Raw genomic sequence first — 13,080 nt, 5'->3', positions numbered from 1 at the left:
TCTTTCCGTGGCAAGGTTGCAGTCGCAACAAATGATCGACATGGCCGTTTGTTTACGTGTCTCGGGTAGATAACATTTAACTTTCGTTCCGTTCCTTCTCTGAACATCATTCCGCTCGCACGTCCACATCCTCATACATCCATGTCTCGTCGTCCCCACCACATGGAGCATACAAGCACTTTCTGATACCTCCGTCTTCAAATACGGGCACAACATCGCGCTCCGCCACCTTCATGGCCCACATGATGATCCTCGCGCCCAGGTGCTCAGTCCGACCACTGATAAACACAGGCACCGTGCTATCAGTTGGTTGATTCACAAATGTAAGACCAAGGTCATCAAGGACGTCGCTGGGAGTGGCGCTAGGATCAGCAGAAGGAAGGTGCACAAAGTCTACGAGATGTTCGTCAACAAAGGTATATGTTTCTACGTCTTCGATGCCGTCTTCGAGCATGGGAAGCGCGTGCTGGGCACATAGGCTGCGCAAGAGGGTAAAGACAGACACCTTGTCCGTTTCGGGCGTTGTTAACATTATAGAGATTAGCACGGTAAGCAGTAAAGCCCATTCTAGACTGTCGTCGTGAGTCTTGTCCAAGCCATGTTTTTGGAGCGCATTTGTAAACTTTGCTCCTGCTGTGGGCAAATCCTTTTCGAAAATCGATAGGACATCAGACAAGCTATGCAAGGACCTGTTTGAAGCTTCTTGGTCTGATGCTCGGAGCCTGGCCACTGCAGCCTGGAGTTCTTGCCGCACCGAGTGAATGATGCGGGCTTGACCGTCACGGTAAATCTTTGCATACTTTTGCTTGGTGTTTTGGGGTTCCTGCTCTATACGGAAAGGGAGGGAGGCGCATCTCTGCTCCAACGCCTGATGTAAAAGTACCAAGACCTGTAGTGTGATCCTTGCTCCAGGTCGAGCAACGTCGATGCTACCTATATCCACTTCGGCGGTAATGATTGTCTGGATGAAGAAGAAGTGAACAATATACGGGGGCACGCCGCGGAAAAAGGGGACGTTATTGTCATAACGCCCGAATGGGTGACCTCTGGTACGCAAAAAGTGCTGTTCTTTGTTTGGATCTGTAGCGAGGAAATCCCGAGTCATTTCGAAAGGCACGTTCTCGCCATCTAGTAGGCCGAGCTGCTGCGCGTATTGCTGCAGCTGCGGCTGAAACGCTAGTTTCAAGGCAAACTGCTCAATTGGGTTGTCCTCGAGACAGAAACCGTATCCGAGGAGCAGCTCATCGTTCTGCTTGGGAGCATAGTTGTTGAAGAGCTCCTCTCCCGGTTGGACAGAGTCGGCTTGGAGGCACTTGAGTGCAAAGGAGCGATGTGGCTCAAAGTCCCATTCAACCTTTGCAGTGACGGAATGATTTAGAATATCGATGACTGGGAAGAGCATGGGTATTGTCTCTCTGCCAGGTAAGATATGAGTGGAGATGAATGCGCGCGAAGTGAAGATGGTAGCAGCCCATTGCAGCGATTCGCTGACTAGTGTTAGCAGGGTGTGTATGGCGTCTGATGTAATGTGCAGACAAAGCAAATCAAATTGGTCATTCAACACGTAGAGAGCATCACGTATTCAATTGCCGAGTGGACAGCATGGGCCTACTGCACGCCTGAGACAGCATGTTTGGGCTGCTTCGAGTGGCCTGCACTAGGAAACTTACAGAGAGATAACGTCAGCCAGATGCACGTCAAGGTGCTTTATGACTTGCACGGCGTGCTCCCATTGCTGGTGTAGCTCAGCCTTTCTTTCTTTTGCAGCGGGCGCCAAGGATGTGCCAGCCAGAAAGGCGAAGTCACCATGATCAAACCAGAGAGGAGTGGTCATGTCTTGAGGCCCAGGTAAGCAGGCTAGGTAAGCGCTCCAAGGCGAGTCGTTGCCCTTGTCGCGCTGCTCTAGCAACATAAGATAGGCCAGGATATGGTCTGGGATCTTGTCTCGACATTGCTGCAAAGGTGAGTGGACATGTTGCACCTCTTTCTCACCAGGGTCTAGGTTGAGGATGGAGAGGGTAAGGTTGAGCGGACACGAGGCCACGACAGGCGAGGTCAATGGCGTCCGGGCACACAGATGGAAGCCTTGAGCGTGCGTGTAGGCGAGCTGGACATGCGGGCTCAGGTGGCCCCCATGCTGGACGAACCAATTGACGAGATTCTCAGCTAGTGAGTGAGGAGCAACGTCTAGGGCTGATGTGTGCTCCGTTTGGGAGGCCATGAGCGACAAGGTTTGAGCCTTCCTACTTGGCGTGATTGATCAGATTTTCAAATGGACTCGTTGCAGGCGCGATGGTGCAGAGCTTGTGCGACGATTCGGAGGGTGGTTCGTCCGATGGAGTTTTGGAGCGGGCGATGTGCAGCTGACGAGAGCTCGGGGTCTCGGGAAAAAAAGGAAGTGTGCGGAAGACGGACGCCGGGAGAACCGAAGATCGGACTCAAGGCGACATGTGGTGGCATGGTGGTGAGCAGTTGCGGGGCCTTGCAGCATGGGTTGCTTGTCTCGGCGAGGTGCGTGTCATTGTCGGTGAGGAAGGAGGGGTGGGAGGAGAGTGCAGATGGAAGGCTATTGCTATGCCAGAGGCGGTGGCTGGCCTGGGGCGTAGCATACATACATACATAGACACAGACAGACGGACAGACAGACAGAGTGCAGCTAGCCTCGGGTTTAAACATGCTAGTACCTACATGCCTACATACTACTCGCAGATTACACACCAACACGTTACTTCCTTGGGACATCCGGCGGGGCCCACTCGGTAGTGGTGTATCGTACATATGATATAAGTACCGTAATATGTGCAGGATATCGGGCCTCGGCGGGTATGGCTCTTGCTTGGCCCCAGATGGTGTGGTGGTGTAGGGCCGATGGACAAAGTGTGGAGAGGGCGAGATGGATCGATAGGTACGTAGTAAGTATGTACACTAGGTCGCATCACACTGCACAGTCGTGAGCGTTGGAAACTGTTCGTGGGCCAGCCTATAGCGGGCGCCGTGGGAGCCGGACGTCGATCCAGGCAGCGGTACCGCTCGAGTGCGTATCGTATAGGCCGTATGGATGCGTGTGCGTATTCAGAGCGTATGGGCGGAGGCAAGTATAGTAGCAGGCGAGGCGGATACGGCAACGCGAGCCAATCAGGCCGGCCCCGTTGCTAGCAGAGTCTGGGCCGGACCTGGCTCGTGTCGTGGTTTCGAACTGGGAGCGGGCGTGCGCTAGCGGGAGGTCGACGGTTGACATGACGGGCGTCGCAGCCTGCCTGTGTCTTGTGCGTCGACAATGCGGACAAGAAGTAAAGCCCTTGTCCGCCGCCGCCGTGCGCTGAATGACCTCTGGCGGCGGCCCTGTTGACCTCATCTTTTTCCTCTTGTCCTCTTTCCGCCCCCCGTGTCCTTTTGCTCCCTCTAGTCGGCGGGTACTTGTGTTCCTGGCGGCCTGCCTTTGCTCGTTGCATGTTGCCTACACACTTGCTGGTACTGTATGCATCCCTCAGCCTCTCGTACCCCTGCCCTGCATAACTCGCTGCTCGTGCTCACTGTGGCTTGTAAGTCAGACACTCGTTTGGCGCTTGACTGGACAGAGGCCATTCCTTTATAATACCAATGGCCTCGCATCCTACCGCCAGTATTTCCCAAATTGCTGACAGTCTCCCCAGAATGCCTCTTCCCTCTGTCCCGTAGCCGGAGCAATGCTGATGGACATGTTGGCCGCCAATCCCACTACCACCGCCGCCGCCACAACTAATGCCTCCTTCCTCCACAAGCCACTCTCCCTCCTAGGCTCCGTCTTGCGGGGCCAAACCCCCTCCCCTGACATGTCCACAACAACAACAACACACAATATCCCTCCGGCCGACCATTCTTCCTCTCGCCCTGCTTCTGCCGGCAGCGACACCACTGCCGAAAAGGTCAAAAAGCCCTCGCGCCGCTCAAAGACGTCCTACAACATCGCCCGCCCCATAAACACTCGCTCAAAGCGCCACGTCCACCTCCAGCTACACCAGGTCATTGCTTCGCAGCGCCCCAAGCCTGCCTACGACGTCGTCCCCTTCTCCCTCCTCCCTCAGCGCTCCACTCGTCGCATTGCCCACTTGTTCAACACCAAAGAGCGATTAGGCCCCCACGACCTCCTTGTTGTCAAGGCCGGAGCCTACACCTCGCAAGATGAGCAGGAAAAGTCGCGCCACGATGACTGGGCCTCGCGCGATGTCGTCGGCGTCCTGAGCACACGCAAAAGCGACAACGGCCTTACCGAGACAACCGACATCTGCATCAGCGATGGCTTCAGTCGCTGGTCAGTCGCAGACATGCCCAATGGAGGCTACGAATTCACCTCCACCGACGAGCATGCTGTTGCACTCAAGGCACGCTGGGTACTCAAGCCTGCACATGCCCGTCGCACCTCGGCCTCGGTATTCACTGCGCCCGCGCCAGAGGACAAAAAGTTCACATTCAGCACAATCAGCTCCGACTCGAGGCGACACCCCATCATCGCCACAATGACACGCAGCCGCATCGACGTCATGGACACATACACCATTCCCTCGGCCACCTCTCCTCCAACCCCAAACGCATCCTCGTACACCCAATCGCCTACAACACCTCTCAGCATCGACTCCGATTCCTTTGCTGACGCCCTTGCCGAAAAGCTTCCCATTGAAACAAATGAAGCCCTCCGCAACCTCATACTAGTGTCTGGCGTCTGGCTTGCTTCGAGAGAATTTGCCTCGGACGGCTCCAGCCTAGCCACCATTCCAGCCCTGACTCGGAGCAATTCAGTCCGCCAGGCCGCTCATCGCGCATGTTCAATGTCTATGCTCGAAGGCCCTCGCTCACCATCGCCAGCCTCAACAGTCGAAGAGAAGCGTCGTTCGTTTCCACGAATGTTCAAGGCCAGCATCGAAGGACTGTCCCATGCACACGCTGATGCTCCTCCCTCTCCTGCTTCCACTAAAACAGCGGTCAAGGGCTCCCCGGTGGTCACAACACGTGCACGGAGAGCAAACTCAACTGGCACTGCGACACACAGCATCACTGGCAGTGCGAGAAAGAGATACGGTCTAGCTTTCGAAGACGAGACTCTGGTGGAAAGCACAGAAGAGCGCCAGATGAAGCGCAGCATAGAGTTACTTCGTATTAGAGAGCTACAACTTCCTTCTCCCATAGAGCGTCCATCTGTTGAGACATCTCGACCATCTCTCAACCAGATTCCTTCTCCTGTCGTTATACCTCCTTCTCCAGTAGAGCCGACCTCGCCTGCACCGTTGCTCGACTCGCCCTTGCTCTCCCCGTCTCTCCCGGACACGAAGCGACCACGAAAGACGCAATCTACCTATGCACCCATTACAACAACCGGCATGTGGGATTCTGGAGTTGTCGATGGTCCCGGCCTAAAGAAACGCCCTACCAGCATGTTTGTCATGAATGAAAAGAAGCGCAAGCAAGAGAAGAAGGGCGACCGAAGTAAAAGCAAGGATTCAAAGACGAGGAAGGGCGAACAGAGCAGCGATGACGGCATGGGCGTCAAGAGAAAGAGCGACTGGTATGTGTACAAGATCAAGCTTCGCCTCAAAGACATGTTTCATCACAAGGAGAGGGCTTAATTGCGAATATGCCCTCCCAGCCATGACCTTATATTCTGGTCTACACTTCTTTTCATTACCTTCGGTTGGAGTTTTCCTGGAGCATTTGGGCGTGGCGCAGGATTTTTCTTGGGTTTTCTTCTCTTTTCATATTACAACGACTATTGGCAGAAGCAGGCTGGACCTGTTGGTTTGGACTTCTTTGTCCAATCCCTATCTCTAGTGTACACTACGCTCTCCTTACTTTCTAACCTGTAGATACCTTTGCCTCTTTGGCCACCTAGGTCAACGTCACTCCCTCCGCATTTTTTCATTTGTTTTGGTTAGGTTAGGAAATTCGCAATTTCTTGCACCAAATACAAATTATTAAAAATCATCATGCATTAAAGATGCTCATTTGCTCGACTTTTGTCAATAGGACCGATAATATCTCCGAACTCCACCTAGCGCTCTTTTTTTGGGTCCGTCTTTATTACCTTATGCAGCGGGTGGGTGATCCCCTCGACCAAACTTTGCGCTAGGATGATGCCAGTGAGACGGTGCTTACATCCTACCGTATCTTTACTATGGTGCTTATCCTGGTCCCAGGGTTCAGTGTCCCGTTCCTTCTCAATCGATGCCCGTTTTGGAATATAACCCAAAATCAACCTTTGTGTTTTGTCTGGCCCGGAGGACCGGACGTCAATATCCGAGATCCGAGAGGCCGAATTTTTTTAAAATTTTCTTTCTTTTACAAGCCATGTGCTGTATCCTAGTGCTAGTATGAGTATTTGTGGGCACTTTGACGTCCGGTTCGGCCGAGTGGACTGTGGATCAACGGAGGAGGGGGAAATCCGAGATCCCCTTCTTGCTTTGGTCCTTGATTTGCCGAGTCGGCGTCATGTGCAATGTTGCTTGCTAAGAAGAGCTCGAGATGAACACTTTTCTTGGCATGTTTCTACTCATAAGCATGAACAGGTTCCATGGGCTCCCGCAGCATTACGATTGCGTGGTGCCATTTGCCACCACTGATCTCGATGTCCTGACCTCGCCTTGGTAGGAGAAGAGCCACGCAACTCCTGTCTGTTGGACTGGTAAAAGAGAATGGCGCTCTACCCCTCATGATCACTAACCTGGTGTTTTGCATTCGAAGCTGCAGACTGGGTTTGGATGTCGCGCTCACCTTTGGCATGTGAAAGGTGTACCAGAGGCTATTATCGTCGTAGGCCTTGACGCCTTTCATGCCACCATTCCCCTCTGCCACCATCACACCCAAAGGGCAATCTATCACAGCTCTCTCATCGTCTTGCTTTTCACAATGGACGTTGTGGTACTCGTGGTTCACTGCAATACAACTCGTGAACTCCTAAAAGCCCCGCACTAGCGTCCGACTAGCGTGCCTTCCCCTGCAGCCTCTCGCTTTGGCAACGCAAACGCGTAAACACTGACCCTCATGTAGCAAAACACGCCTTCACATTCAACCTCATCGCCACCACGCCTTCCTTTCGTCTACATTCGTTACGTCTTGCCCGTATCTTATTACCAGAACAATCACGTCTGACAAGTGTTTTTTTTTCTTTCGCACTTGTCCCCCGTTCTGGGGACTCGACTTTAGCCCACCATGTCCGACTCCCTAATGGACGACTCTGTATTCGACGAAGGCGCGAGCTCTGACTTTGCCCCGCCTGCAAAGTCCGCCAAAGTCACCAAGGCAGCGGCGAAACCAAAGGCACCCGCGACAAAGAAAGCAGCTGGTCCTGCAAAACCTCGAGGCAGACCTGCCGGCGCCACTGCAAAACCAAAAGCGAAGGCTGCACCTAAGAAAAAGGCAAAGGCCGACTCAGACATCGAGAACTCAGACGTAGACATGGATGAGGACCCTGCAGATGTCGATGAGTCGCTGCTCGCAGACACCCCAAAGGCCAAAAAGGCACCAGCCCCTAAGAAGCCGAGCAGTAAACCCTCCGCAGATGTCGCCAACGAGAGCTTTGGCGGGGATGGTGATGAAGAGCCAGCTGCAAAGCCCAAGAAGGGCGGTGCCAGCAGCAAGTACCAGATGGTGAGTATTGCCATTGCAATTGGCGAAATACCGACTAACACAATCATAGTTGACGCACTTGGAGCACATCATGAAGCGTCCTGATACATACATCGGTTCCGTAGAACGGCAAACGGATAAGATGTGGGTATATAATTCAGAGAACGAGTCGATGGAATACCGTGACGTGTCATACGTTCCCGGCCTGTACAAGATCTTCGACGAGATTCTTGTCAATGCTGCCGACAACAAACAAAACGACAAGAATATGAGTGAGATCAGAGTAACAGTCGACCGGGAGAGTGGCGAGATCTCCATTAGGAACGATGGCAAGGGAATCCCAATTGAGATTCATAAAGTACGTTGCCTATGACAATTGTAGAATTACCTGCTGACTCGGCTAGGAACACGGCATATATGTACCAGAGATGATTTTTGGTCACCTTCTCACCTCGTCCAACTATGACGACGACCAACAAAAAGTCACGGGTGGACGCAACGGTTACGGAGCTAAGCTCTGTAACGTATTCAGTACCGAATTCACAGTCGAGACCGTCGATTCGAAACAGAAGAAGAAGTACAAGCAAACATGGACGGAGAACATGAGCAAGATGGGCAAAGCCAAGATTACAGACATCAAGGCGGACGATTACACCAAGGTCAGCTGGAAGGCCGACTACGCCAGGTTCGGCATGGAGGGCATCGACGACGATTTTGAAGCCATGGTCAAACGCAGAACCTACGATATGGCCGGTACGCTACGGGGCGTGAAGGTTTACCTCAACGGCGAGCGCATCAAGATCACATCGTTTGCCAAATACATGGAAATGTACACAAAGTCTATCTCGCGCGACCAGGGCAACAGCGAAGATGACAAGGAAAAGGATGTCATCATTACCGACAAGCTCGAACGCTGGGACATTGGTTTTGCCGTTTCAGATGGTGCCTTCAACCAGGTATCCTTTGTCAACTCTATTGCGACAACATCCGGTGGTACACATGTAAACCACATTGCCGACCAGATTGTTGAGAAACTCATGGCCATTGTCAATAAGAAGAACAAGGCCGCTGTCAAGCTCAAGCCTGCACAGATCAAGAACCATCTTTTTCTGTTTGTCAATTGTTCCATCGTGAACCCTGCCTTCACATCCCAGACAAAAGAGCAGCTTACTACCAAGCCCAGTCAGTTTGGCAGCAAGCCTGTCCTCAGCGACAAGTTCCTGAATGCCATTGCCAAGACCGATGTCATTCAGAACATCATGCACTTTGCTCAGCAAAAGGCTGACCAGATGATGAAGAAGACCGATGGCAACAAGCGTAACCGAATCAACAACGCAAAGTTGACAGATGCCAACAAGGCAGGCACCAAGGACGGACATCTTTGCACTCTCATCCTCACTGAAGGTGAGTCAGCTAGTGTCCTTGCGCTTGCTGGACGTGCTGTCGTCAACCAAGACTTGTTTGGTGTCTTCCCACTTCGTGGTAAGCTTCTCAATGTCCGCGACGCCACGGTCGATCAGATCATGAAGAATGCCGAGATTCAAAACATCAAGAAATTCATGGGTCTTCAGCACAAGAAGGAGTACACAGTGGCAGACATGAAAAGCTTGCGTTACGGTCATCTCATGATTATGACTGATCAGGATCACGACGGTAGTCATATCAAGGGTCTACTCATCAACTTTCTTCAGTGCCAATTTCCGAGCTTGCTCAAGATCCCAGGCTTCCTGCTGGAGTTCATCACGCCTATTGTCAAGGTCTGGAAGGGCGACCAAAAGAACCCACGCAGCATGAAGAGTTTCTTCTCTATGCCAGAATATGAGGAGTGGAAAGAACAACACGCTCATGAAAAGGGCTGGAATCACAAGTACTACAAGGGATTGGGTACCAGCGACATTCCTGATGCTCAGATTTACTTCAAGGATCTCGACACCCACATGAAGCGCTTTCAGGTCATGCGAGAAGAGGAGGAGAAGCTCATAGAATTGGCTTTCTCGAAGAAGAAGGCGGATGCTCGTAAAGACTGGCTACGCGACTTTGTACCAGGTCGGCATCTTGACCTGACCACTCCGGACATTTCATACGACGATTTCGTCAACAAGGAGTTGATTCTGTTTTCCATGGCTGACAACGTGCGATCTATCCCGTCTGTTATTGATGGCCTAAAGCCCGGTCAGCGCAAGGTAATGTACACTTGCTTTAGGCGTAACATCAAGAAGGATGTCAAGGTGGTTGAGCTTGCTGGTGCAGTCTCCGGATCTACCGACTATGCTCACGGAGAAGCTTCGATGCAGGGAACCATTGTCGGTCTCGCGCAGAATTTTGTTGGAACCAACAATATCAACTTCTTGGAGCCGAGTGGTAACTTTGGTTCTCGTCTCAAGGGTGGTGCCGACGCTGCCAGCGCCAGGTATATTTACACCCGTCTGACACCGTTTGCAAGACGTATCTTTCATCCCCACGACGATGCGTTATTGAAGTACGGCGAATCCGATGGCAACAAGATTGAACCGGAAATGTATGTGCCCATTCTGCCTACGATCCTCATCAATGGTTCAAGTGGTATCGGTACTGGCTGGAGTTCTGAAATTCCTAACTTTAACCCCATGGATATCATCGAGAACATCAGGCGCCGGATGCAACCAGGGGCTACCAAAGAAGACATGACTCCTATGGTTCCCTGGTACAAGGGCTTCACCGGAACGACTACTGTGCTCGGTCCTGACCGCTACCAGTTCACGGGTACTGTTCGACAGACTGGTGATAATGAGATTGAAATCACTGAGCTTCCTGTTCGCTACTGGACCCAGGACTTCAAGGAGAAACTTGAGGAGATTATCAAGGCGGAAAAGGGCCCCTCGTTTATCAAGGACTACATTGACTACAACACCCCAGATCGCGTCCACTTTGTCATCAAGATGGAGGACAAGTACATGGCGGCCGCTCTTGCTAAAGGCCTTGAGGAGATGTTCAAGCTATTCAAGCCTCAAGCCACCAGCAATCTTGTTGCATTCGATGCCCAAGGACGTATTCACAAGTACTCGACCGTCCTTGATATTATTGAGGAATTTTATCACATCCGTCTGCGGTACTACGAGAAGCGAAAACAGCATCAACTCGAAGTGATGGAAAAGGACCTCCTCAAGTTGACGAACCAAGCCAGATTCATTCAGATGATTATCGATGGCAAGCTTACGGTTTCCAAGAAGAAGAAGGCTGCCCTTGTCCAGGAACTCAAGAAACTTGGCTTTGCACCGATCCCCAAGATCGAAGATGCGAAGAATGCCGGCGAAGAGGAAGATGCCCAGGAGGATGAGGAGGACGAGGCTGAAGTCGAAGTGTCCGCCAACGACTACGACTATTTGCTTGGCGTAAGCACTCATACTTCTGAATAGTGTGTCAAATGCTAACAGGTTATAGATGCCCATTTGGTCTTTGACCCAAGAGCGCGTCGAAAAGGTCATGAAGCAGATGCGCGAGAGGCAGGCTGAGGTCGACACCCTTATCAAACTCTCACCCAAGGATATCTGGAATGTTGACCTTGACGCGTTCATGGAAGAATGGGACGTGCAGCAAGAAGAAGAGACCAAGCGCAAGAAGAAGATTGCTAGCATGACCCGCCGCGCTTCCCAGAAGCTTGGCATTGCTGGAGGCAAGGGAACCAAGGGAAAGAAGAAGAGAAAGATGGACGGCTCTGATTCAGACGCTTCTGACTCGGACTTTGGCCCAGCTAAGAAGAAGCCAAAGCCCAAGAAAGAGGGACTGCTCAGTTACCTTCAACAAGAACCTGTCAAGAAGCCATCAGCGGCAGAAGCTCTCAAGAGCAGTAGCGCGTTCGGCTCCACGGCACCGCAAAAGCAAGGTACGCTGCTTTCACACCTTGTGAAGAAGGAGGCGACGCCGCAGACCGATGGGGCATCGGATAGCAGACCAGGCACTGCAGATTCAAAGCCAGCACCTGCGAAGCGAGGTCGCCCTGCTGGCGCGAAGGCTATCAAGAAAGACCCGGTTCCTTCGGTTCCTTCAGATGACGAAGACTCCGATGTCTTTGCTGCAGTAGCTGCGGAAGCCGCCAAAGAGCCTGCCAAAGCTGCCCCTGCTCGGGCGGCTCGAGGCGCAACCAAACAAGCAGCCAAATACAACCTCGGTAGCGATTCTGACGATGATGACGAAGACCTCCTTGGCGACGTCAGCAGCATGGTCAAGACAATCGGATCTGGTACAAACGGCGTCCCAATGTTTAAGACGACGACTGTGGCCCGGCCAGGTAGCAACGGCAATCCTCGCTCTGGCAGTTCGGCTGGAGTCAAGAAGAATAGCATTGTCGATGTGGATGGTGATACTACCAACTACGAAGGTCTAATGCCTCAGTCTTCACCACAGCGCCCTGCTCCTCGAAATGTCAATGACACTATTATGAGTTCGGATGATGATGACTTCAATCTCAGTGTCAAGAAACCAGCTGCGACTAAGTTGACTGCTAGACCTGCACCGAAACCCAAGGCGGCTGCTGCCAAACCTATGCCAAAGCCGAAAGCCGTTGCAAAGAAGCCTGTCGCTCAGAGTCCAGCAGCGAAGGCTTACGCGAAGAAACATGGCAAGGAGGCAGAAACAGGCAAGACCGCATCCAAGAAGAAGAAGGCTGCCGATTCAGATGAAGACGAGGACATGGAGGACGCAGAAGATCTTGCCAACGACCTACTGTCAGACGAAGATGAAGACGAGCCAACTCGCAAGCCAGCTGCACGCGCACCTGCCGCTCGGCCTGGTCGCAGAGCTGCTGCTAAGCCGGCCAAGTACGTTGTCAGTGACGACGAGGCCGACTCGGACGATGCGTCTGAGCCTAGCTTCGATGACGACGATGACAGCGAGTAGACTGACTAGCTTGATGGAGGTCTCTGTGTACATGCGAGGGAGTGGTGGGTCGTTTGATACCCGGATTAGTCAATGGCGTTTTTTTTTCTGAGACCAGGGGGTGACATGCGGCTACGGATGTAGTGCTTCACACGGCGTTTGGTGTAGCTGCTTCATAATACGGGGTTTCCACGCAAGCGCATATATATATTACATTTCATTTTGCTATATACGCGTAGTTGAATTCATGCGCTTTTCCATATCTCACACACTTGTTTTTGAATAGTGGTCCGGTCCCATTGTGACAAAATGCAATAAGCGTGGGCACCCTAAAGGACATACCGGTTACAATGTGGCTTGAATGTGTTACCAACTACATATTTTCAGTCTCGGTATTAGAATAAAATATGTCATCGTGAAGACAAATTGTATATGTACTATGTCTGCAGAGAAAGTACAGGAAGTCCAGACCTTGACAGACGCATCTAGACTGCTCGCGTGTGCCTGCAACACAGAGCCAGCTCATTCCCGTACCCGCTCGTCCACTCTTCTCCACTTAACTCTCATAGTACCAGAAGAAGAAGAAAAAAACAAAAATGCCTTCTTTGCTCAGTGCCCTTGAGAGCCCCC

At 52.1% G+C, this 13,080-nt stretch overlaps 4 protein-coding genes across 4 annotated transcripts; 3 read left to right on the top strand and 1 right to left on the bottom strand.

Annotated features, from left to right (window-relative positions):
* Positions 1-106: 106 nt before the first annotated feature.
* Positions 107-2,221, bottom strand: COCMIDRAFT_94402 (uncharacterized protein; the record flags this gene model as incomplete). Its single annotated transcript, XM_007689442.1, has 2 exons — positions 107-1,487; positions 1,671-2,221. The coding sequence occupies 2 exons, from the start codon at positions 2,219-2,221 to the stop codon at positions 107-109; spliced, it is 1,932 nt and encodes a 643-aa protein (XP_007687632.1).
* A 782-nt stretch (positions 2,222-3,003) lies between these two features.
* COCMIDRAFT_94448 (uncharacterized protein) lies at positions 3,004-3,156 on the top strand (the record flags this gene model as incomplete). Its single annotated transcript, XM_007689441.1, has 1 exon — positions 3,004-3,156. A coding segment is annotated over one exon (153 nt), but the record flags the coding sequence as incomplete, so codon positions are not given.
* Positions 3,157-3,686: 530 nt separating this feature from the next.
* On the top strand, positions 3,687-5,600 carry COCMIDRAFT_4970 (uncharacterized protein; the record flags this gene model as incomplete). Its single annotated transcript, XM_007689409.1, has 1 exon — positions 3,687-5,600. One exon carries the CDS (start codon positions 3,687-3,689, stop codon positions 5,598-5,600), a length of 1,914 nt encoding a protein of 637 aa, XP_007687599.1.
* A 1,825-nt stretch (positions 5,601-7,425) lies between these two features.
* COCMIDRAFT_94384 (uncharacterized protein) lies at positions 7,426-12,471 on the top strand (the record flags this gene model as incomplete). Its single annotated transcript, XM_007689440.1, has 4 exons — positions 7,426-7,617; positions 7,667-7,954; positions 8,001-10,967; positions 11,017-12,471. 4 exons carry the CDS (start codon positions 7,426-7,428, stop codon positions 12,469-12,471), a joined length of 4,902 nt encoding a protein of 1,633 aa, XP_007687630.1.
* Positions 12,472-13,080: the final 609 nt, after the last annotated feature.

Source organism: Bipolaris oryzae (genome assembly GCF_000523455.1).
Source record: "Bipolaris oryzae ATCC 44560 unplaced genomic scaffold scaffold_58, whole genome shotgun sequence".
Lineage (NCBI taxonomy): Eukaryota > Fungi > Ascomycota > Dothideomycetes > Pleosporales > Pleosporaceae > Bipolaris > Bipolaris oryzae.
This window is presented reverse-complemented; position numbering and strand designations above follow the sequence as displayed.